The 25188-nt window shown below is 42.3% G+C and overlaps 2 protein-coding genes across 2 annotated transcripts; both read right to left on the minus strand.

Annotated features, from left to right (window-relative positions):
• Nucleotides 1-1918: 1918 nt before the first annotated feature.
• Nucleotides 1919-13789, minus strand: arhgap19 (Rho GTPase activating protein 19; the record flags this gene model as incomplete). The annotated part of the gene is made up of 12 exons (XM_083970834.1): nucleotides 1919-1975; nucleotides 2289-2390; nucleotides 3275-3388; nucleotides 4475-4576; nucleotides 4685-4891; nucleotides 6283-6348; nucleotides 6449-6535; nucleotides 8053-8279; nucleotides 9414-9623; nucleotides 10446-10526; nucleotides 11958-12232; nucleotides 13746-13789. 12 exons carry the CDS (start codon nucleotides 13787-13789, stop codon nucleotides 1919-1921), a joined length of 1572 nt encoding a protein of 523 aa, XP_083826960.1.
• Nucleotides 13790-21408: 7619 nt separating this feature from the next.
• Nucleotides 21409-24873, minus strand: LOC311000395 (rho-related GTP-binding protein RhoU-like; the record flags this gene model as incomplete). The annotated part of the gene is made up of 4 exons (XM_083991103.1): nucleotides 21409-21918; nucleotides 23678-23707; nucleotides 23810-23868; nucleotides 24570-24873. The coding sequence occupies 4 exons, from the start codon at nucleotides 24871-24873 to the stop codon at nucleotides 21409-21411; spliced, it is 903 nt and encodes a 300-aa protein (XP_083847229.1).
• Between the last annotated feature and the right edge of the window lie 315 nt (nucleotides 24874-25188).

Here is a 25188-nt window from a genome sequence, read left to right on the forward strand (position 1 = left end):
GATTTTTATTAAGCAACAGACTGAATATACATGTTTATATTCAGCATAGAGAAAAAAGTTACTTAATGTCCCTTTAAAACATCCTGTATGACGTCGGACATTAAATCCAACATGAACATCTGTAACAGGCTGTTTCACATACAAAGTGCTCCTGCTCATTTCCATCAGAGTAAACACTTACAAAAAACACCCCTTCAACTTTCATTTAAACCATTAAACACATGACAAATCATCCCTCCATCACCAGCTGAAGGAAAAAAAAATAAAAGATAAAAAAGGTTTAAAAGTCCCATGAGATTTTTCTGGGGATGTAACATTTCATATTCCAAACATTCAGCCCTGTGAGAGCGATAGAGTTGATCAGTAATTGGAAAAAAAGACACATAAATTGACCTGCAACAGCAACAACAGAAGAAGTTTTCACCCAAATAAATCGTCCAGAAACCAAAAGACAGTAACGACTTGTCACACAGTCACATTCCCAATAAGAACAAAGTCTAAAATACTTTAAAACACACACACACACACACACACACATACATATAGAGATATAACATGTAAACATATTCTACAAGCTACAGCAGACTGTCAGCTCAGATAACTAGTGGTCACAGATTCTGATACAGTAGAAATTTATAATAATAAGCTTCAAGTGAAAACTGGCACAAACAGCTCAGAGCCAGAGAAACCAAACCAGAGAAAAGACTAAAGTATAAACATAGCACCATGTGACATGATGAGTATCAACGCTAATGTGATTTTATAATGCAGACTTGTTTGGTCCTTTAAAAAGAATAATAAAAGATAATGTCTGATTGGACTTTAGGGATTATACTGTAGCAATGGACCAATTTGCCAAAAAATAATCAAGTATAGTCATAGCAGTAGGTTTGTTACCTTTAATTGTCGGTGCAAGCTATTTTGCTCAGAGCTACGCTACGGAGGCTCATGGGATTTCTTGGTTTCCTTCATCAAACTCATCAAATACACAATCCAACAACTCCACAACGCTCTGGTGGACAAGTTGTGACCTGCACATTCACCACGCTATGAGATAATAACACAACGTTACCACACAGAGTTGTTTTAGAGGGAAATTCATGCAAAACCGCTGATGCGCGTTGCCTTCAGGGACAGTTTCTCATCAAGCAGTCTCTGCATTTCCCTCTAAAACAACTCTATCTGGTAACGTTGTGTTATTATCTCATAGCGTGGTGAATGTGCAGCTCACAACTTGTCCACCAGAGCGTTGTGGAGTTGTTGGATTGTGTATTTGATGAGTTTGATGAGGGAAACCAAGAAATCCCATGAGCCTCCGTAGCGTAGCTCTGAGCAGCTCACGGCTCTGCTCCGCCGTTCTAAAAATAGCTTGCACCGACAATTAAAGGTAACGAACCTACTGCTATGACTATAGGGATTATGGCAATGGGCCAATTTGCCAAAATGTTGAACTATCCCGTTAAATCCCAACGTACCGTAACAACTGCAGCTGAAACTCGCAATAATTTTCAAAGTGCTGTTGAACAAATGAAACCTGACCAAACAGACTTTATTTATTCAGAAATGTCCCAAACTGTCCCTGATTCTTGTGTGTGGATCCTTTTAAAGTGCAGCCGATGATTTAAACACACCAGTCTGAGAAGAAGTGGATGATTTTTGCACATTCATACATTCATTCATTCATTCATTCATTCAAGTCTTGTTCAGTCACATATAGTAGGATGAATGAAGGAGCTCTTGACTGTGGTTTGGCTGCTCTGGCTGAAGCTTAATTAAACTGCTTTACATTAGTCACAGTTATATAAAAAAAAGAGACGTACTACAATGAAAACATGAGGATTAATAATAATATTAATACTGTCCCAATCCGGTCTGAGGTGAGGAAGAGGAGGAGGAAGAGGAGGAGGTTGTTTTTTATTTACACTGAGATCCCCTGAGCAGGAGAGAAACACATCCTGGTCACAGAGGGAGAGGCCTGATGGGAGGGAGGGAGAGGGAGCGATGGAGGAGGGAGGGGGAGGTGGCGGAGGGATGGATGGATGGAGGGGAGAGTTGGTTTGTTCCAGTTACAACTGAAAGCTGACAGAGAGTCGCCAAAAATACACACAAGTACCAGTACGTGTCATGTTATTATGTTGTTGTGTGTCCTCTGGTGGCTGCAGCAGCCTCAGGGTTTGTTTTGGACATTGTGTATTTACCGGAAACTGTTCAGGCCGGATGTGAAGAGTGTTTGTGTGTTTGTTTGTCTGGTGTCAGGTGAAGCAGATCAGATCAAACCTGTGTCATACCTTAGAAACTCTCAGAGCTTTACTGTCAGTGAAGGTGAAGTCTGGGTTCTTCACCACCAGACCGGCCTTCCCCATCACAGGACCGGACAACGGGCTGTTCACCTGCACACACACACACACGGTTAGACAGATACATCCAGTACAGGTTAGTGATAACATATTCGATTAAATCCAGCTAAATTAACTTATTGTATAGATTGTAGCGAAAAGGAAGAGTAAATAGGTTTCATTTCTTCCCACTCCTCTTCCGATATGAAAATCTAATTATTTTCATTTTTCATCTGTTGTCTTTGTAAAGAATTGATTTGTTATGTCTGTCCATTACTGCATTATTTCTTATTTCTTTCAACATGTCCAAAATAAACAGAAACTAACTAACTGTGTGATTTTCTGAGTCTAACCCCCAATGTCCACTGACTCGGTCTCCGCTCCGTTCCCACAATTCGCTCCCATTCAAGTCAATCAGAGCGTTTCCACCACGTCTATTTTTGCCGGATGATGGAGCCCGATCACACATCAATTTATTCACGTCGATTAGATCACCCCACACAGGAAGTGGAACGCACAGAGCATCCAGTAAATTTCAAAATAAAACACGACGACAAACTTTACCGTTGTAAATCATCACTGTGTCCACATCATGCGTTTCACATAAGTCATCGATCAGTCAGAGGAAGCTGAAGCTAAACAGGACGCCGTGGATGGATTAATATTCATCATAAGGGGGAAAACCGCAAAATCACTCGACAAGAACAAAAACCGAAAGTTAAAAAATACAGAAATACAGAAAATCGACCTGAGATGTTGTTTACATTTTGATCTCACAGCTGTTATCACAACAGTTTGTAGTTCTCTCGTGGTCTCGGGTCTCCAGCTGCTCTGGGAGACGGAGACGGACCAGAGACGCGACAAAGGAGCTGAACTGTATCAGAGTCGGAGTGGGTGTAAACTGGGTGTATCAGTGATGTGATGAGTGGCTGACTCACCCCTTGGAGGAGGACGTTTTCTTTCCCAGCTTTCCTTCCCGTCCGGCTCACGACTTCAGGAGAGATGTGTCTGACTCGCCGCTCCGCCGTCAGCTGCTCGCCACGAGCTTTACGCTGTCGTCAGGTGTGAATGTTACAAACAGGAGCAACTCAGTAAAATAGAACATCATGGAAGAGTTTATTTACAGCAGTTAAAGTCAAACAGCCCCAACAAGTACTGAGCGCATATAGACGGATTTACTTTTTCAGACGGCAACATTTCCATATCAACCCTCCTGTTGTCCTCCTAGGTCAAGGAAGGCAGGAAGGAAGGAAGGAAGGAAGGAAGGAAGGAAGGAAGGACAAAGGGAAAGATGGGAGGAAAGAAGGAAGGAAAGGTAGATGGAGGGAGGGAACAGATTGGGTCAATTGGGTCAAAAAGTAAGGATGAAGGGAAGGAAGGAAGGAAGGAAGGAAGGAAGGAAGGAAGGAAGGAAGGAAGGAAGGAAGGAAGGAAGGAAGGAAGGGGAATAGGATTGTGGAAAGAAGGAAGGGAAAAAGGAAGGAAAGAAAGATGGAAGGAGAGAACAGATTTCATTCAAGGAAGGAAGGAAGGAAGGAAGGAAGGAAGGAAGGAAGGAAGGAAGGAAGGAAGGAAGGAAGGAAGGAAGGAAGGAAGGAAGGAAGGAGGGAACAGATTAGGTCAACTGGATCAAAAGAGGAAGGAAGAAGTAAGGATGATGGGAAGGAAGGAAGGAAGGAAGGAAGGAAGGAAGGAAGGAAGGAAGGAAGGAAGGAAGGAAGGAAGGAAGGAAGGAAGGAAGGAAGGGGAAAAAGGGTTGTGGAAAGAAGGAAGGGAGAAAAGATGGAAGGATGGAGGAAGGGAACAGATCGGGTCAATTTGACCCAGAAGAACAACAAGAGGGTTAAAAATGCTTCTTTTTTCTTTCTTTTTTCTTTTGTAATATACATTTTTTTGGAAATACTGAACGTTAGGTCTTAAATGTTAAAAGTGAAGCCATAATCATTACGGTTAAAAGAAAAGACATGAAATGTTTAATTCTGTGTGTAACGGGTCTATTATAATGTATTAGTTTCACTTTTTGAATTGAATTACTGACATAAATAAACTTCTCCATGATATTCTCCTGTATTTATCCTTATTATTTTATCACATTTAGTTTGACTTTTGAACCTTATGAACTCTCCTCTCCTCCGTACCTTGATGAGTCCTCCAAAGGAGCGGGAGCGGGGGTGTTTCTTGCTGGGGGGTGGGGCGCCCTGCTTCTGCTCACTGGTCGGTGTGTTCGTCTGTTTGACCAACTGCACAGAGGAGAAAGAAACACACACAGACACACGTATCCATGTCACAGAGGTGGTTGAACAGAGCGGAGATGCAGCAGCAGAAGCTGAATGTTTCCGGTAGTCGACCTGTCTGACGAGCTTCTTCTTCTTGGCCGAGTCGGGCATGTTGTGGTGGACGTGTCTGAACAGCTCCTTCAGGGCCTCCTCCGTGTACTGCTGGGCCGGGGATTGAACCTGCTCCTGGGGGCCGGGGCCCAGCACCGCCGACCTCTTCAGGGGCAACGCCGTCCGCTGGGCCGGAGAGCTGCTCGCCGCCAGCAGCTCCAGGTCGTCCTGAGAGACACAACACACTCAGTCAGGATGAGATGACTCATCATCAGTACTACTGTAGTTCTCTCCTTTACTTAAAGCAGAAGTGAGTGATCCGGTCGTTTTCGCTAATGCTGCGTTCCAGGCAGGCTTTTGAAATCGTAAATTACAGCTTCAAGTCACAACTTACGACTTTGTAGCGTTCCAGGCAACCCACTCGTGTTTTTCCGACCTGTTTTACCGGTGAAAGTCACTATAACGGCCACTCGTAACTTCCGACCGGTGAAGTCGTACCAGATCGAACTGGTACGACTTCACAGGTCGGAAAAATACGAGTTTCCTTGAACGCACCATAACAGTCCTCGTCGCTACGTCACCACATTCACGGCGTTCCTTGGCTGCACACACAGCCCTGCATGCCGTTCTCTCTCCTCATTGGATAAAAACTGTAGGATACGATAAATGTTTTCTCCTCGGCTCAGAGCAGAGCAGAGGGACTGACAGACCCGTGTTTCAGTCCAAACACTCTATGTAAGTGATTGCTGTCGGAAGATATAACTATTTAAGACTTATATTAACACAAATATATCACTTACTTCTGCTTTAAATTCCTGTCCCTCATCAAACTCATCAAATACACAATCCAACAACTCCACAACGCTCTGGTGGACAAGTTGTGACCTGCACATTCACCACGCTATGAGATAATCATATACTGTACACCGTAATTTCCGGACTATTGAGCGCACCTGTATATAAACCGCACCAGCTAAATTTTAAAAGAAAATAAATTTTGTACATATCTAGGTTGCAGTTGAATATAAGCCGCAGGTTTTCATGTTGTAACATGAGATATTTACACAAGACGGTAGGGAACTGTGCAAGTCCGCTCACTTTTCCCCTGTTTTGGTTACGCATATACGATGTTATGGTATGTGTTATAATAAAACACTGCACCAACACTCAAAACTAGTGTCTTCTTCGGCGCATAATCTCAAAAAATAACAATTGATTGTGCAGAAATAGCCCGGAAGTAGTAGGAGTAATTGGTGGAGAAAAATTCAGGCCTTTCCCAAAAAATTCAAAGCATGAAAAGCATGTGTAATCTTTTACCATTATGAAAAACATGACATTACTACACAATTACTTGTTACTTCTTGACATTATCACATTATTATTACATAATTAGCAGCCTGTAAATTAAAGGGTTACCGTCACTGAATATTTTTTTGCAGCCTTGCTCAGGTCTGTGCCTCTTGGGGCAGTTGCTTCGACCTCATGGATCTTTATTTATTTAACTCAACACAGCTGGACACAGATGAGGTGTCAGGAGAGGAGGTTATTCTGCTCTGACAGCATTTTATTTCATTATTCATCATGTTTCCTCCTCAGAGAGACAGAGTGACACGACTAACCTTGGTCTGGAGAACCTTGGTCCCACTGAAGTGAACTCGGGCGTATTCCCTCAGGTAGACGGGAGCCTGAGGAGCAAACACACAGGTTAACCCCAAAGTTCATTATAAATATTACTTTAAATTGTTTCATTGTTTGTATTGTGTGTGTGTTGTGGTGAATAATCACCCTGAAGAGTTTCTGGGAGTGTTTGATGAGGAAGGCCATGCTGCTGTTCAGCTTCTTCAGGTTGTCTTTCAGGTCACCGGCCGTCATCTGGAGCAGGACAAGAGGTTAGCACTATTAAAGGGATAGTTCAGCTTTTTTTTTTAAAGTGGGGTTGTATGAGGTACAAATGCCCATTCAAAGGGATACTTCACCCAAAATAATAAATAATTCACCAATTGTTTTGTTTTGTTTTTCTTGTCTGTCCGTTGTCTGTGACTAGTCATGTGTCACCTTGATTTTGGGTTTGGTCCGTCTTTGTTTATTGTCGGGAGTGCTTTTATTTGTAGGGCTGCCCCCCCGACCAAAGATTTTCTTGGTCGACCAATAGTCGTCATTTATGGCGATTAGTCGACTAAACGGCAGCACCCGTTAATCGTTGAAAACAGCAGTGATACGTGCTTTCACGTCGGAGTCTCCAAACCAGAAACGTCTGTGACAACATCGGAAAAAGTTGCTTTTTACAAAAAAAGAAGAAAAAAAAAAAGGTGTACCGTGTAAAAATAAAAAAAAATAAAAAAAACTGACAGCGAGTGATTGTCACCACTTCCTGTATTGATTTTAACTTAATTTTGACAAGATACGGCTTCAAATGTTTTTTGTTTTTTCCTGCGACCAATCGACCAGTGAAATTTTGTTTGACTAATGACTTTTTGGTCGACTATTTGGGGGCATCCCTCCTTATTTGTAAAACAGAGAATATGATTGTTTTACATGATAAATGGAAAATGACAAATAAAGTGTTTAAAAAATAAATAAATCAATACAAAATAATTTACAATGCATCAGCTGGTCGGTAAAAAGTTTTGTCTGGTATTAAAGCAGAAGTAAGTGATATATTTGTGTTAATATAAGTCTTAAATAGTTATATCTTCCGACAGCAATCACTTACATAGAGTGTTTGGACTGAAACACGGGTCTCTCAGTCACTCTGCTCTGCTCTGAGCCGAAGAGAAAACATTTATCGTATCCTACAGTTTTTATCCAATGAGGAGAGAGAACGGCATGCAGGGCTGTGTGTGCAGCCAAGGGACGCCGTGAATGTGGTGACGTAGGGACGAGGACTGTTATGGTGCGTTCAAGGAAACTCGTATTTTTCCGACCGTGAAGTGGTACCAGTTCGATCTGGTACGAGTTCACGGGTCGGAAGTTACGAGTGGCCGTTATAGTGACTTTCACCGGTAAAACAGGTCGGAAAAACACGAGTGGGTTGCCTGGAACGCTACAAAGTCGTAAGTTGTGACTTGAAGCTGTAATTTACGATTTCAAAAGCCTGCCTGGAACGCAGCATTAGCGAAAACGACCGGACCACTTACTTCTGCTTTAACTAACTCACTCAGTCAGTCAGACCCAAACAGCTGATAGGAGAATTGATCCAGTGAGTGAGTTGGTTCGTCCCTGATAAACAAACTTTTTTCCGACCAGCTGATGCAGAGACCTTTCTACTGCAGATATTATACTTAGTGGCCATTTGTAGCTCATACAACCCCACTTAAAAAAAAAAAAACTGAACTATCCCTTTAAACATAAAGCTCCCAAAAGCTGCGTTATGGAAGTAGAGATCTTACGTGTCTGGGCCAGAGGAGGTGCGGGGCGAACATGAGGGCCAGGTTGAAGGCAGACATCTTGTTCTTGTCCTGCTGCTTGGCGGTGTGGTAGAGCAGGTCCAGCAGCAGCTTCAGCAGCGAGCGGTTGGCCTGAGGCAGCAGCAGGAAGAGGAGCTGCAGCGCCTCGATCTGACGCTCCTTGTTCGGTATCGCAGTCTTGTTGCCCTGATCGTCAAACAGAGTCATGTCTGGCAGAGGAAGGAGGAAGGAGGGAGGAAGGTCAGGAACAGATTGATCTCAGTGATATAAAAACCTTTCAGGGTTCACACTCTTTTCTTGAAATTGTTTTCCAGGACATTTTCAGCTGCTACAATTTGACAATTACGCCATACACTAATTCATCCCCCGTCCCATTCATGCTTTGGAGAAGTGTTCATTTAACCAGTTTGTTTCTGTGTTTATTCCTCTCTCTCATGAAGTGTGATTTAAAGGGATAGTTCAACATTTTGGCAAATTGGCCCATTGCCATAATCCCTATAGTTTTAGGAGTGGGTTCGTTACCTTTAACTGTCAGTGCAAGCTATTTTTAGAAAAAAACAAAAAAAACAACTCTGTCTGGTAACGTTGTGTTATTATCTCATAGCGTGGTGAATGTGCAGGTCACAACTTGTCCACCAGAGCGTTGTGGAGTTGTTGGATTGTGTATTTGATGAGGGAAACCAAGAAATCCCATAACTTGCACCGACAATTAAAGGTAACAAACCTACTGCTATGACTATAGGGATTATGGCAATGGGCCAATTTGCCAAAATTTTGAACTATCCCTTTAAAGATGTACAGTCTGTGGCTTAAATTTATGAAATTATCTTTTACATGCTTAGAAATGATGAAGAACGCAAACATCAGCTCTCGTAGCTGATATCACAGAGTGATAAATCATTTTCCAGGACATTTTCCAGGTTTTCCTGCCTTTGACAGATCCTCTTAGACAAAATCTTCACTGATGAATTTCTGGGTTTTGGTTCTTTTAAAAACATGCAGCACTAGCCTAGAAATCTAGACGCACCCTAGCGGCAGCAAATATATATTTGCTCCGCAGGTCAGTCTAGAAACGAGCCATAGGAACTTTTTGAGTCTTGAACACTGTTTGTGTTCACCAATCACAGCGCTCTATCTGTTTAGAGAATCGTTGAGCGGGCTTAACGCGATGACGACATACATTTTAATGATATAGTAGTCTGGCTTGTCAGGCTAATGCAGCACCGGATGCCGTTACCAAACATGCGACTAAAAACCTGACAGAGCGCTGAAGTGAAAGTGTCTGTAACAGATGAGAACAGGCTATAAAAGTGTGACATGACGTTTATCTGCGCTCCTCCTACCAGCGATCTTGAGGTGTGCGTGGAAGTGTCTGTGTGTGAGCAGGGGCTCGGGCAGCTCTCCCAGGAAGGTCTTGAGCAGCGTGGCCACGTCGTTGGGGTGAAAGTCTCCAGACTCCAGGTCCACGTCGGCTCCGCTGTTCAGCAGCTCCCTCAGCGCCTGCTGCCGCACGCTGTTCCCCGGCACCCGGAACAAACCCTCCACGTGCAGGTCTGAGGACGGAGGAGCAGGCGGTAAAACTTTAAAGCATCTGGTGAATCTAATCCTGTTCAGTCTGTCTATTTGTTCTCTGCCTATTGTTTATTTCAAAGGGATAGTTCACCCAAAATTCAAATTTCACTCATTATCTACTCACCCTCATGTCGACTAAGAGCTGTGAGAAGTTTCAGAGTCCTCCGTGCCTTCTCTGAATTACAGGGGGGTCCGTGCAGCAGTATTTGTCCATATAATGGTTGTCAATGGATACCAACTTTCTTCGTCCAAAAAGACACACCAAAAAACATCCAAATACCTCCATACTGCTCGTCTGTAATGTCCGTCTTGTATTGAAGCCCCAACATGAGAAATTGTTCCGAAAAAAATTAAATAAGTCTATGTTTTAAGCTTGTTTGTAGCGGAAGCTCCCAGTGTCTCAGTTCACTGCTCTTCCTGTGTCAGTGCAAATCTCTCGTGATTTGCACTGACCAGCGGAACAATTTCTCATTTCAGGGCTTCAATACAAGAGGGACATTACAGACGAGCACTATGGAGGTATTTGGATGGTTTTTGGTGTGTCTTTTTGGACGAAGAAAGTTGGTATCCATTGACAACCATTATATGGACAAATACTGCTGCGCGGACCCCCCCGTAACTCAGAGAAGCCACGGAGGACTCTGAAACTTCTCCCAGCCCTTAGTCGACATGAGGGTGAGTAGATAATGAGTGCAATTTGAATTTTGGGTGAACTATCCCTTTAACTAAGTAGGACACAATCAAAACATGTTAATCCATATGCTGTCAATGCAATCCTGTAAAAACAGCCTTGAACCACGTACTTTTGCTGAGGTACTCGATGAGCTGGTAGATTTGGGCGATGCAGATTTCTGTCAGCGGGGTCCCGAACACAACGCTTTTATCTGTGATGGCAGCAGGAGGGATGAGAAGTTAGAGAGTTATCGTGCTGAAAGCTGCTGAAACACATGTCAGAGAAACTGTACTCCCATACTCAATCTAATAAGAAACACTCAACAGATAAGATTAGATTAAAATGGGAGAAAGAATCTCAAACTGTCATCACAGATTGATTGATTGACAGTGGTTGAATATATGCTCTGTGCAGTCAACTTCCACTAGTTCTGGTCTCTGGAGAGATTTCTATCTTTTAAAAATATTATTAGCAGCTAGTAAGAAAACCGTAACTCGAAGCTGGCTGCAGACCACACCTCCAGCAGAGTCAGACTGGATCAATATTGTGACCAATATCCAAAATATGGAAAGGATGACCTTTACGTTAAATCTACAGACTGATAAATATTTGCACTATTGGGAAAAATGGATTGTGTACATGTCCAAAAGAGATGCTCATTGAGCCATCATTGTATTTGTAACTCCACCAGTATAACGTCTGAATGAATGTATAGGTGACCAACTGTTTGTTCTATGTCTCTCTGTATGTTGTCTATGTTCCTTCTATAAAAATAAAGTACAAAAAACAAAAAAAAAGAAACACATGTCAGAGAAACTGCTACTACTCTAACTAGAACTTCTATTCCTGCTGCAAGTTTGTCTCCAGAAGAAAAGCCTCAGCACAAACAAAGGCACAGCAACACAGGCTTAAAGCTGACAATGTTAAAATGTACTGTAATACACTAATGATGTCACGGTGATGGAAGAGAAAAAAAAAAAACTTTTTTTTTGTTAATCAGCCTTTTCACTAACCATTCAGTAATTTTTTCATTTTTCATACAAACATACACCTGTCAAACAGTTACTAATTTAACATGGGATGTCTGTTGGATGTCATGTGTTGTCATACATTAACTCACTGTGTTTTAAAGGTCCAGTGTGTAATAATTGACAAGGGTTATTGGCAAAATCTGAATATACTACCCATGAATATATTTAAGTGTATAATTGCTATAAAATAAAATTTGTTTGGTTTTCGTAGCCTTATAATTATTATTTTATATTTACATATAGCAAGGGTCTTGCTTTAGACAGTGTCGACATGTTTGTACGGCAGCAAGAACGGAAAATCCAGCCAACCAGAGAGCAGAGTTTCACTTTCATAAATAAACCAACGAAGGAGGAGGAGGAAACAGCAGACATATGGTAAAATGGTTTAGATCTTCACCTCATTGCTCCATGCTCCTGAAATACTCCCAGTCGTGGCAAACACATATTGTTTTGTTTTTTGGTCCTCAGAGGCCACCGTCACTTTGCCGACGGGAGGGGTGAGTGCGAGCGAGCGAATGAGCGTTGCAAACTAGAATCTGAAGGCTGGATATCACGGTTTTTCTCCCCGTTTTAACACACTGGACCTTTAATGATGCCATATTCAATGATACCTTTGCGTTTGAGGAAGTTGAAGGAACGGAAGAAGCCTCCGTTTCCGCCCGTCGGGGTCTTGGGGCCCTCCTCGCCGAGGAGCTGGGAGAACTCGGTCCCAGGGAGGTCGATGAGCCGAGTGATGTTACTGAGCACCAGCTCCAGGAAAACATCTGGGCACTCGTGGCGAAGTTTCTCCACAAAGAAGTCTGGACTGAAGATGACGGGCGGTCGGCCGGCACGAGAGCCGCCCGGGGATTCCTCACGGTTGATCACCATACTGCACACTGTTCCTCTGGGGTGGGAGGAAAAGACAGACTGAAGATGTAGTAGTCGCCTCTTTTAGTGTATGGGAGGAGATCATAGACAAGCTGTGATTTGCTGAAGGTGTATAATAAATTAATTTACAGTTTTGTTTTGTTTTTTGCATGTATCTATCTTGCCTGCCCTAAGCCATTTGCCTCTTGGATTAATAAGGTTGTATTGTATTGAAAAATGCACGGTTGCAGCAAAGAGTCCATGCACAGTAGCAGTAGCCTAATGCAAGTCACCATGTTTCTAAAGTTGTATAAACCTTAAAGCAGAGGTCCTCAACAGGAGGTCTGTGACCCCTAGGGGGTCCGCAGAGTTGCTGCAGGGGGGTCATGACACCTTTGGTTGATTATACAATTTTTTTGTTTGTTTGTTTCTTTTGCTTTGTTTCCAAATGAATGCAATTTGGATAGCTTGTATGCATGATTATCATTCAATTGATAGACATTGTTGATATTGGCATTGGTATCAGTTAACAAGATCTGTTTATAAATGGCAGCGGCACGACCATGAATAAATGAACCTGTGTATTAATTGAATAGCTGAGTATTGAATCCAGGTTATGTTTATACATGGTAGGCTAATATAATAGACAATTTTATAAATATTTATAGTAGGGGGTCCCTGCTTCATCTCTCCATCAATGTGGGGGTCCTTGGCCAGAAACACTTTGAAAAACCCGTGCCTAAAGGATCAGATTACCATAGCAGATGTGATAAATAAAAATAAAGCTGCAGAAGGTTTGTGCAGCTGTTACAACGAAAAACTGCATACATGGCAGCTATGAAGCTCTACAAATCATCCTTACATTGTCCAGAAGTGGAGTTAGTATGCATGAGATCACTTTAACACAATACAATGAATTCAACACATGAGGAATCTGGGACCAATGTTTTGGGAGTTGTAAGACAAGATCATCCCTAAACCCAGAGTCAACCCCCCATTATAAACAACAAAGACCAACATGTCTGACAATCAAACTTCACGGGCTAAACAATGGCAGAATTTACTGCAGGGTCACTATCACAGTATCCACATCAGTGTCAGCGTAGAGAGAAAAAGCACAGTAACAAAGTGAACATCACAGCATCTTTAGCCTCACTTTGCTGCCTTTTATTTCGATGCTGTGTAGCTTTTAAACCGATAACTTACCCCTTCGCTAACAATGCTAACGATAGCCAACGTACGCTCGAGTATTTTTATTTTTAAACGTTAAAATAACTGACCTCGCTGTTTGAAATTCGAAATCCGAATTCGAATTGGTTGTTACGGCAACGGTTAAGTCGCTAAGTTACAGAAGCAGCTGCCGTTAGGATGGACGATTGGACGGATGACAGCCCCTTGTCAATCAGCCGCTGCCTCACTAACGTAAAAAGTAAGTTAACTGGCTTGACTGAAATATCGCAATTTAAAAACTTAGCTGTAGGGTAAAACAAACTCTCCGTCGATGTAAACAAAAAAAGCGAAAATGAAACTCCGTCTAAATTTGTTCTTACCTGCTATTTTGAGTGTTTTCGTCGACATCCTTCCCCGCAGCCATGTTCAGTTTGAATCCTCCGCTGTTTTCCTCGAAGCCCCGCCCATCGCCGTCCGCCATTGGTCGTTTGTCGAACGTGAGTGTGACGCAGTGGCTCTGATTTGCATGTCCCTCGCTGTGATTGGTCGGTTTGAATTGTCAAAAGGAAAAACATCCATCTGTTTGCAGTGCCAGTGAGAGAGTGAGGGCGACTGGCTGGCTGGCTGAATACTTACAAACCCGTAAAATTTATGCAATAAACAATGTCAGCACAGCAGCGCCTTTAGTTCTGTGGCCACGTCCTTTGTTTGAGAGTTTTATCCTTTCATTTCTTTGATTGAGTGTGATAGTGTGTCCGTGCATGTAGCCTAAGTTTGTATGAATATGAAGATATGTCTGTCCCTTGAATGCCATTGCACATTACTTTTGCTTAAAAAGTGCACCATAAAATCTGATTATTATGACTATTATTATCATTTGTATCAACAATCTTTTTGTTTTTTGTTTTCTTTTATATCACCATACGCATGAATTTTAGGCTTTCTTACCTTTCTCTTTTATTTGGTCAGATGAACTAGCCTTATTACCGTAGTCATTTGACACAAGTCATTATCAAACAGAAATAATGTAACTTTAATAGTTTATCTCTTAAGAAGTGACCAAGAGCATCTTGTGTGCTACATGTGGACGGATCCCCCATCTCCCCTAGTGAGTTTTACTTCAACTGGTCAATTGCCATCTGGTGGACTCTGGAGTGTCCTGCAGTTGTGAATGGTATTTATCGCTCTTATTTATTTCTTTTACGGGTCATCCAACTTCCTCTCTCTGAATTAGCCTACAGTCTACAAACTGTGACATAAGTGATAGGATCAACATAGACTGTATGGGATAAACCGTGGTTTCCACAAATAGGTAGGTTAAATAGGAGAAATAATATGATAAAGCAAATAATTTTTACTTCTATTTCAGTTTAAACGTTTGATCCATGTGTAAGTCCCACCTGCAGCCGTAAAACCAGAAAACCAATAGTAGTGTGTTATCTCGCGAGAGAACCAAGTCACAAATAATCAATTCATTCCGATTTTTGGGTTCTAAAAAATGTCATTTTGATGTCAGATTGTTCAGATGTTCTGTGGCGTGTGAGAAATTGACCCAGTAGTACCAGAGAATTTCTAATATTAACCTCACAACAATGGTCAGGCACACCTGGATTAATCAGTTGGTCCAATAATGTAAGACAGGAAATAAAGGAGCTGGTTTATTTCAGGAAGTAGTGGAGCTGTGCATAAAGCCTATCATCCACAGTTTCCTAATTTTCATCTTTTGACAGACACACCACAGTGTATTGAACAAATACAAATATTGTGACCAAATACTTTTTGCCTTAATATTTTTTTCCTCTTCTGTTACATAGTATATCATTAATAATTAATTAATAGAATATCTCACTGATATCTCATGATACCATTGTTATCATAGATAAAATTGTGTGCTACACCTAGGCTATATGTTGCAATTATTCTTGCTTCACTAAATGCCGCAGAGTGTCCTCCTTCTCCACCCTAATCAATGCCCTGTGTAAGCTATGTGTTTACACTACAGTCTTTTACATTTGGTTCTGCTGTATCCTTACATGCTAAACTCAGTCTACTCTTTGAAAGTGGTGGTGGAGTGTTTTATTTCCACACAGGTTCACTGAAGCCCAGAGAGAACATCAGGTTGGTGGTCACCTCTGTTGCCCAGGCCCTTCTCCGCTGGTTACTCAGTTTCAGGATCCAGGATCATTATGGATCTAAAGCTCAGTGGCCACTGAGCTTTAGATCTTTTCTTTACAGAGACAAGTATGTGCTTTTCTATGTTATGCCAGTGATGGGAATAACGGCGTTAAAATAAACGGCGTTACTAACGGCGTTATCTTTTTCAGTAACGAGTAATCTAACTAATTACTATTTCCACCGTTACAACGCCGTTACCGTTACCGACAATTAAATGAGGCGCGTTACAAACTACTCAGTGAAGCCGTTGTCCTCCGACTTGGCTCATCTCATCTCAGACACAGAAGCTGCTAAACTGTTGTTGTTTTTTCCTCCTCTCCTTTGGTGAGGGGAGGGGGGTGGGGGGAGGAGGGAGGGACGAGACAACCGCATAAGTGATGATGGTTGGTTGAGGCAGAGTAAGGTTTCATGCTAAGCCAATCAGAGGCAGTGTTCAGTTTGTACACAAACCACACACGCACGCAGTTTAGCCTCACACACACAAACTAGCAGAGGGAAGCTGCCGAGATCGGAGGGAAAGTGGAAACAGACACTACTTTAATCTCCCTGAGGTAAAAGACAAGAACATGTGAGGTGTAGCTACATTATGTCCCGGAGCGAAGTGTTTGTCCTGAGCTTCTGCTCACCTGACTCTGTGCAGCTTCTTCATTAAATCCAAACAGTCCGACACAGCGACGCTCTGCTCCTCTTTGACTGTAAAGTCTCTGTAGCTCATCAGCTGGAACTCTTCCAGAGCAGCTACAGCAGCGTTGTGACCTCAACCATGGTTGGTGAGAGCAGAAATGTTGTTGTTGTAGTGAAAATGGGCGGGCCCGTGAAGACGCGAATTTACACAAAGTCAAAACGAGCGATAAATCGCATTTCTCGCGTATCTCGCGTTTGGTCGCGCGTATAAACTCGAGCGAAAAAAAAGCGTTCCTCGTGTTTGGTGGGAAGCCCCTCGTGGGTCTTCCCACCAAACACGATGAAAAGGACGAAGACGCGAAGGTCCCGTCGCCATAAAAGAATCGGGTGTATTGCGTCGCAAAAAAAAAAAGTCGCGTATACCGCGTCTCGCGCCTAATCTCGTCTCGCGCCTAATCGCGTCTTTGCGTCACGGCCTTTTACACCGCGGACGTAACGAATAAACGGTGACGGTGTGAACGAACAACATAGAACAGGACCAGACGTGGCGTTGTTTCCTCTTTTCACCTACAGCTCCACTCTCCCTTACTTACTCTACTGTTATTGTTGAGGCCAGATAATTGTGGGATTTGTAGTTTTTGACCAATCGTGTGCTCTTTCTTTTTGTGATTTTTCCGGTTCACACATGTTTGTTTTTTTTAGGGGCAAATGCGAGTGAAATGCTCGCCCATGGTGGGCATAAGAAAATGTAAGACCTGTCTAAAATTATTTAAGACTTGAACACAATAATTCAACAAATTTAAGACATTTTAAGACCTAAAATTTAGATTTTCACATTTTAGACTTTTTAAGACCCCGCGCGCATACCCTGTTATTTCAAAAAAAAGTTTAAGTGCATACATATTTTATGATGCTGTGTATTATATATTTAAGACCATCTTAGAATTTTCTAATAAATTTAATACTTTTTAAGGCCTTAAAGCAGATATCAGCTTCACGGCCGTTTCGGCTAATGCTGCGTTCAAGGCAGGCTTTTGAAACCGTAAGTTACAGCTTCAAGTCACAACTACGACTTGGTAGCGTTCCAGGTAACCCGTAGCTCGTGTTTTTACCATCCTGTTGTCTGTGAAAGTTCCCTATAACGGCCACTCGTAACTTCCGACCCGTGAACTCGTACCAGATCGAACTGGTATAACTTCACAGGAAGGAAAAACACAAAGTACGAGTTTCCTTGAACGCACCATGAGTTAGCAGCCCCCGCCCTTGTCAGGCATCAATTGGTCCTCGTGCTACGTCACCACATTCACGCGCATCCCTTGGCTGCACACACAGCCCTTCATGCCGTTCTCTCTCCTCATTGGATAACACTTGTATCCCACAAGGAAAATTTTCTCCTCGGGTTACAGCAGAGCAGAGTGACGGAGAGACTCGTGTTTAGGCTGAAATACTTCATGTAAGTGATTGCTGACGGAAAATAGGACTATTTAGGACTTATATTAACAAAAACATTCCACTGATATCTGCTTTAATTTTAGATACATGAATTTAAGACTTTTTAAGGATCCGCAGATACCCTGTTGTGCGCTCGCAGCAGGACAGATAATCAGATGGATAATCGGTAAAGTTAATAATTTCACTTAATGTGGCCATGAATAAATTAATTTCGATGTTTCGCCTGTTATTAAACGCAAATCTTGAATAGGTCTCCGCTGTTTTCACATTTAAAAAGGTCTTTGTTGTCTTTGTACAGAGACAATATGAGATTTGCTTGTAGCCACAGCACTTAAAAAACCCACTGTAACCTAATTTCATAGGCAGCCTCGCTTTCAATAAAACACACACTCGCATTCCATAATTGCGATCAGTGAAATATATGAAAACAATAAAATACAATTTAAAAATGAGAGAAAAAAAATCCAAATTCTTCGACATATTTAAACTTAAAAAAAAGAAAGAAAAAGTAACGCAATAGTTACTTTCCCTGGTAACTAGTTACTATTATAGTGAAGTAGTGGAGTTACTAACTCAGTTACTTTTTGGGAGAAGTAATTAGTAACTATAACTAATTAGGCCTACTTTTTAAAAGTAACGTTCCCAACACTGGTTATGTCGCATGAGTCCAATCAAAGTGTAGCAACAAATCATAGATCAAGACAAAGAGTCTGAAAACAGGCGTCAAACAGACATCGATGCCGATGTGATAAACTGTTTTTTGACAGTTGCAACTTGCAATGCAACACAATGAAAAAGTGAAGGGATTATGCAGTTTACAAGATTTGTGTGCCAAATGCCCTGGGGTTATGCACTTCAATGACTTTGATGAGTGTTGATGCACTATAAATCATCACAGGCTTCTACTTCTGATGACACTGGTGCCTTCGATCTGTGGTCTGTTGGAAGTTTGAAAGCGAGCTGTTGGAGGCCTTGAACATCTGAGCTTTGTTTGGGGTAGTCTGTGTTAAATCTACCAGGAAGCAGTCGCAGTTGATTCATTTTTGTCTCTTTCCTCTGGTGCCACCCTGAGGCCAAAACAGGTTGTTGCACTGTCACTGTTTGTTTGGGGGTAAATTGAGTGTTTGAGTTGCAGTGTGCCTATTCTGCATCAGCTTTGTTCTTCAGTGGTAAAGCTTCATTTGGCAAGTAAAAGGCTTCAGAGCCCAAACCTGGTTCCTCCAGTCCTCCTTAACGGGATTCACGACAGCAAAGGACGGAATTAACATTTAATTAATCAGTTAACGGTCTCCCTCAAGTACTGGCACCAGCAGCTCAGAAAGAAAATAAATACAACTTGAACAGAACAAGATGAATTGAAACTAGGGTTGCAAAGGGATGGAAAATGTCCAGTAAATTTCCAGAAACTTTCCATGGGAAGTTAAGTTGGGGAATTTTGGAAATATTCTAAATTGGAAACCTTCCATGGGAATTACTGGGAATTTATGGGAATTAACTGGAAATTGGGGGTAATTTAAACAAACTGTATCATATCTAAACATAAATGTAAATATTTTGTTGTCATAAGCAGTCATCCATGTAAAAATAATACAATTAAAAATGACATTTCAACAGATTAGAGTAGAGAGTAGAACTTTATCAAGTTTTAATTTGATACTGCATGCATGTGATTGGGGAATAGCATAGATATTCAAGTGTACTTGCTTTAAATCTGGTTGTTTTAGCCAAGATTATGATATTTTCCCCAACTATATTTAAGTTCCCTGTTAAGGGCCAACCTTCAATTTTGTAAATTTCGTATTTATTCCCGTTTATTCCCATTCTTGCAACCCTAATTGAAACACAGACTTTGCAGCATGAGCACATCTAGGTAACTGTGACTTGTAACAGTGACTGAACGTGTCCCGGTGATCAACAATCCGAGCCAGATGTCTGTAAAGTCTCTCAAGCTGTCTGTGAGTCTGTCAGGGAGAATGTAGGCCAGGTAGAATCAGGCCACCTCTTAAACCTAACCCTCCCCTGCTGGCAAGTTCGCAACAAGCAAGTCAAGGACTTTGAAGCCTCAACACATAGTAAACACCATTCATTCTATCAATGGATTTCATCACCAATACATTTACAACAACTTGATGGATGGAGTGTTCCTCTTTCATTGAGTTTCCCCACAGTACAGTGATTGATTTTATTACATGTCTCGTCATACCTTTACCTCCTTCTATATTTTGTATTACAGTAGATTAGGTTTAATTTGGTTTCTGGACAATTCTTCCTGCGATATCTGTTCTCAGCTTTATCGTTGAGTTTTTTGAGAATGTAGGCTATTATCTTCATTATGGTGAATACAAATTGTATTAACGGTCCAGCTTCAAGGTCCAAACTGGATCTTTTAGGATCAGGGAGGGTCAGATTTGATTAACATGGCTCACTATTACAAGTTAAAGGGGTTTCAAAGTCTGCACATGCAGGATACAAGTTCAGGGTCGGAGTCGGGGTTAAAGTGAATGTACGTCCTCTGCAAAGTAACTTTTAACCTGTGTTTATGATGCTATAAATACATTTCCTTCTGGTTGCACATAAGAACTCGATAAACCCCCAGTGGGAGGAGAAGTCAGCCTCTCCTGCGTGAAGGTGCGATGCCTCCTCTGGAGAGGGAATCAGGCTCCATATGCTGGTCTAATCCAGTCCAGGTGGTCCTGTCCGCTCCTATTAGAGGAGGCCGCGGCCAGAGTCAGGGAGGAGAGCCCAGCAAACTGATCTTTAGCTTACCGTGAGATTATGGTCAAGTCACCCCGTGGAGGCTTTTCTTCTTGACTGACCAACCGACCGACCTGTATGTTTCAGGTGAACACACCAACTCAAAGTAATGACCCTGAAACGTCCTTTTTGACTTTTGACAACTTTAATCAAGGCTTCTGAACATTGTTCCATGATCAGTGGTGATGGCAATGTAAATGATAATATAAATGATAATGATAGATAAATAGATATATAAATAAATAAATAAATAACCTACAAACTACAGGCGAACAAAGTACGAGTAATGTTGGGGTGTAAAAGTGACAAACAAAAGCAACCGAGTCAACATTTAACGGTCGGGGTCTTCACATCAGGCCAAACTTGGGTCTGGTAAAGTTTGTGGTGTTTGTTTTCATCTCTGCTGAGCCTCAGGTGGGTGGAGCCAACAACATCAGGACACGTTAGGAATAGAACTGGATCAGATGTAATGTTTCCTCTGGTTTTTAAAAAACATCTAATTGCCCTGATCAGGGGACTGAGGTAGAAAGATACAGAACTAATAACCTGAAGGTATTCAGGAGAAATATATTCATATGGTGCTTATTTATTATCATACTAACTACACTGATTCTGCGGGTGTGTTGGCCTGGTGAAGTTGAAGGGCCAACACTCACAAAATGTCCTTTTGCCACTTGTTCCATTAAAGCTACCTAAAGGACATTTTGTGAGTGCTGGCCCTTCAACTTCACCAGTTTAGGTCCCCAACACTAAAACTGGGAAAGTGTCAAACATCTCCCATGATCCTGATAAGACGCCATTATGGGAAATGTAGTATCAAGAGACCTTTGAGGCCAACACACTTGCTTCTTCTATGCCTATTCGAGCCGTGCACCCATCGTAGATTGACCTGGGAGAGTGCTTGATGATTCCCCAGTTTTCTTTTTTACCTAAACTGGAGGCCCTTGCGCTACACGCATACCTGCCCCCACCCACCTGGCACCGTCTCTCAGCAGGTTAAAAACCAAACCAACTTTACCTGGCCCGGCTTTGTGAAGATCACTTGATCTCACAGCTCTGCTCTCCCATCAGACAGTTGATCTTCCTCCACCAGGTTTCCGTGAGGCTCTTGATCTTGTCGGGCGTCTTCCCCTTCAGAGTCAGCCTCTGCTGCTGGACACTGATGCTGACGCTGCTGATGCTACTGTCTGTCTGCTGCTGGATGCTGGCCAAGATGGCCGAATCAAAAGCGTCCTTCAGGTTCTTCTGGGTGAGCGCCGAGCACTCGGCGAAGCTCGCCGCTCCGATCTCCTGGGCGAGCCGACGGCCCTCCTCCGCGTCCACCGGTCGCTCCTGGTTCTTGGCCAGCTGGATCAGCACCTGGACGTCCTCCTTCAGGTCCAGCTGGGTGCCCACCAGGATGACGGGGGCGCCGGGACAGTGCTGCCGGATTTCAGGGACCCACCTGTTGATGAGGTTGCGGAAGGAGCAGGGCCGGACCACGCTGTAGCAGAGGAGGAAGACGTCGGCGTTCTTGTAGCAGAGCGGACGGATGCGCTCCAGTTCGTCCTTCATGAAGCAGAGAGAGAGTTCAGAGGTCAGAGTCAACATGGACACAAGAGATTCTGTTGAACAGCTCCCAGGAGAAGACTAAAACCAACAAAGAGGTTGACAGATATCCCTAATACCTTTGTGGTCAGTTTACTTCTGAAAACACACTTGAACTCTGCAAAAACTCAAAATCTTACCAAGAATATTTGTCCTATTTCCAGTCAAAAATGTCATTTCTAGTCAAAACAAATCGAATTATACCTAAAATAAGACTCATCACATAAAAAGTAGCTTGTTTTTAGACACTTTTTTACTAATTTCAAGCATATTTTCACTTTAAATAAAGTAGAAAAATCTGATAGTGGAGGAAGTTATTCTTTCTTATTACAAGCACAAAAATCTTGCTTTCACTGGCAGATTCAAGTGAAAATTAGTTTGAAACAAGTGAAAATTATCTAAAAACAAGTAAATTTTTTAGGTGATGAGTCTTATTTTAAGTGGAAAGAGATTCGTTTTGACTAGAAATGAGACATTTTGACAAGAAATTAGACAAATACTCTTGGAAAGATTTTGAGTTTTTGCAGTGAAGCAACTGGTTTAACTAGTTTCTATCAAACTTTGTGAAACAGGAGGGAAGAGCTTATTTTTTGGGGACTATTTTCAGTGGTGCATGAATCCACATTAGGAGCTCTACCGCGGCTTTGTCCAAACACAGTGTTGGTTTTATGTCTTTTCTTGGCTTAAATTCACAATAAGAGAAGTTTCGAACATTTTCCAGCCTAATCCTTTAACATCCATCAGAATTGGTCAAGACTTTATGATAAATCTTTAGGAACCTTTTTACATTATTTCTCCATTTTCTGTTGCGTAATCATCCACAAATATGAAAACTAATCCACACACTTGGATCAATCAGGTCTTATCTGGTCATGAAGGATTAAAAATATGTGTTTTTTTGTTCTTTTTTTTGTTTTCACACCTAGATAAAGGTTTAACAGATTTATTTATAAGAGGGTTTAGATGTTCAGATTTAATACAGTCCTAGTCTTAATGCATATGCAGCTGCAAGTCTGAATTTTGATTTGATTTGAAAATAGTTAATGTCCCTGTAAGACACAGTAAGATCATATACATAGCAACCTTTACATTGAATATTGTGTGTAATTAGGTTGTTAATTAATTTAAAACAGTTTATTGACACTGAACTAAAAGATGCCGATGAACAATGGTTAAAGCCACTCTTGGATATCTCTTTTTATCTCTCTGTAAATGAGAAAATACTGTCACCAGCCCTAAAGAAAATCTAATTTCGCCCTGTTTTTAGGAATAAAATGTTGTATAAATGAGGCTGTGAATGATATATCAACAATCCCCTCTGTAAAAACCTTCAGAATATAGACAGGAATAAAACTGGGCAGTTTTGGTTTGCAGCAAAAGTTCAGACAGTAAAAATCACATAGCAACTTTTCCATTGAATATTGTGTGTAATTAGGTTTGTTAATTAATTCAACAGTTTATTGACACTGAACTAAAAGATGCCAATGGGGCACAGGAGGGTGACACAAGGGGGTAAACTCACTTGCCTCCTCTAGGGGGCGGAGTTGACCGCGGGGTAACAGGGCAGATCAACAGAGACTAAAGGGGGTGTAAGGGGGTAGGGAGGGGGGTCTAGGACTACAAACCGGCAGCAGGGGGCAACCGACACAAACACAGTGTGTAGGTGTAGGACCAGTTAGTGACTAATAGCTCTAATACCTATTGATCTCTGATGACTTACATTGATCGATCCGTCGACCAGCCCCCATTTCTGCCGCGAGGACAGAGAAATGTGTGAGCGCACCTGTTGCACGAGTCAGACACCTATAGACCTACATGTGTGTGTTTATAATGATGATGATGAAGAGCTCACCTGTCCGGCCATGTCGCAGAGCTGCAGCCTCACCGGCTTCCCGTCCACCACCACCATCACTGAGCACAGCAACAGACAGTAACAGTCACTAACACAAACTAGTTTTATCATAATAATAATAATAATAATATAATCTTTCGCTCTCTCCATATCCCACATCCTTACTTTGTCTCTTTATGAGTTTAATTAATTACGTTTTTTTGTACCTTATCTCTATTGTCCCTATTTGTTACCGAATCACTTTGCACTTTATCTCTTTATTTTTTTCTTTCATTTCTGTTCATTTTGCTCATATGACATTGATTATGTAGTATGCACTTTATCTCTTTTTTTTCTATGTTTATTTGTTAGCCATTGAAATTTGTCTTGTTGTAATTTGTTATAGGGGTGGAACCTATGTAATACAAGACAACCGGCTTTGTTCCCTCTTTACACCATTGAAATTTGATTTTTTTTTTGATTTGATTTATTTGTCAGTAGAAAAGAAATACAAAAAAACTGACGAGGATAACACAGAAAAGTCCAGGACTTATTTCCACTGTGTGTGGTCCTCTGAGACAAATCCGAACTAGGTGATAAAACATTAACATTGGAATAACCTACTACTAAACAGTCATTTACAGTACAGTTAAATACAGCTTTGCAATACACAATACACAAAACGAGGATTATGTGCATTTGCAATACACCTTAAGGAAAAAGTGCGCACCTATTTGTGTGCTAAATAAATAAACTCAAACTAGAGACAGCTATAGGTTACCGGTGAAGTTGTCAAACGCCGTGGGGACGTACTCCGTGGGGTATCCGTTGGTGGTGTAGCTGACCACCAGGCTGGTCTTCCCCACGGCGCCGTCTCCCACCAGGACGCAGTTCACCCTGCGCTCTGGCGCGGACTCGAACCTGGACCCGGAGCGGCGGCGCTTCAGGCTCAGAGGGAAGTCCCAGTCCCAGTCCCAGTCGCGGCTCTTCAGGCGCCGCGGCGGCACCGGGGGCCCGTCCCCCCCGCACACCGGGTCCGACACCCGGCGCGGCTTCAGCGGCTTGCCCACGTCCTGAGGCAGCATGGTCCCGCGTGGGCTTCCTTACGTCACCGTCTGTTGTTGCTTAGAGACGCCCCGCGCGCTCCATCCTCCACAGTGTGTGTTTACAGCGAAACTGAAAAGCACCAAACAATATCAATACTGTGTGTTTGTGTTGATGTTGGTTTGTTGTGTGTGTGTCGCGTGAGCCGTGGCTGCAGATTGGGAGCGTGCCGTGCCGTGCCGTGGCGCCGCGTGGGGTTGGTTTCTCCTGATTGGCATTCTCCCTGCAGCTGCTCTGCTGCTCGTGCGCCCTAAGAGGCTTAGCGCGCGCTGCCATATGAAGCTCCACAGCTTTAC

Source organism: Trachurus trachurus (assembly GCF_905171665.1).
Source record: "Trachurus trachurus genome assembly, chromosome: 1".
In the NCBI taxonomy this organism is placed as follows: domain Eukaryota; kingdom Metazoa; phylum Chordata; class Actinopteri; order Carangiformes; family Carangidae; genus Trachurus; species Trachurus trachurus.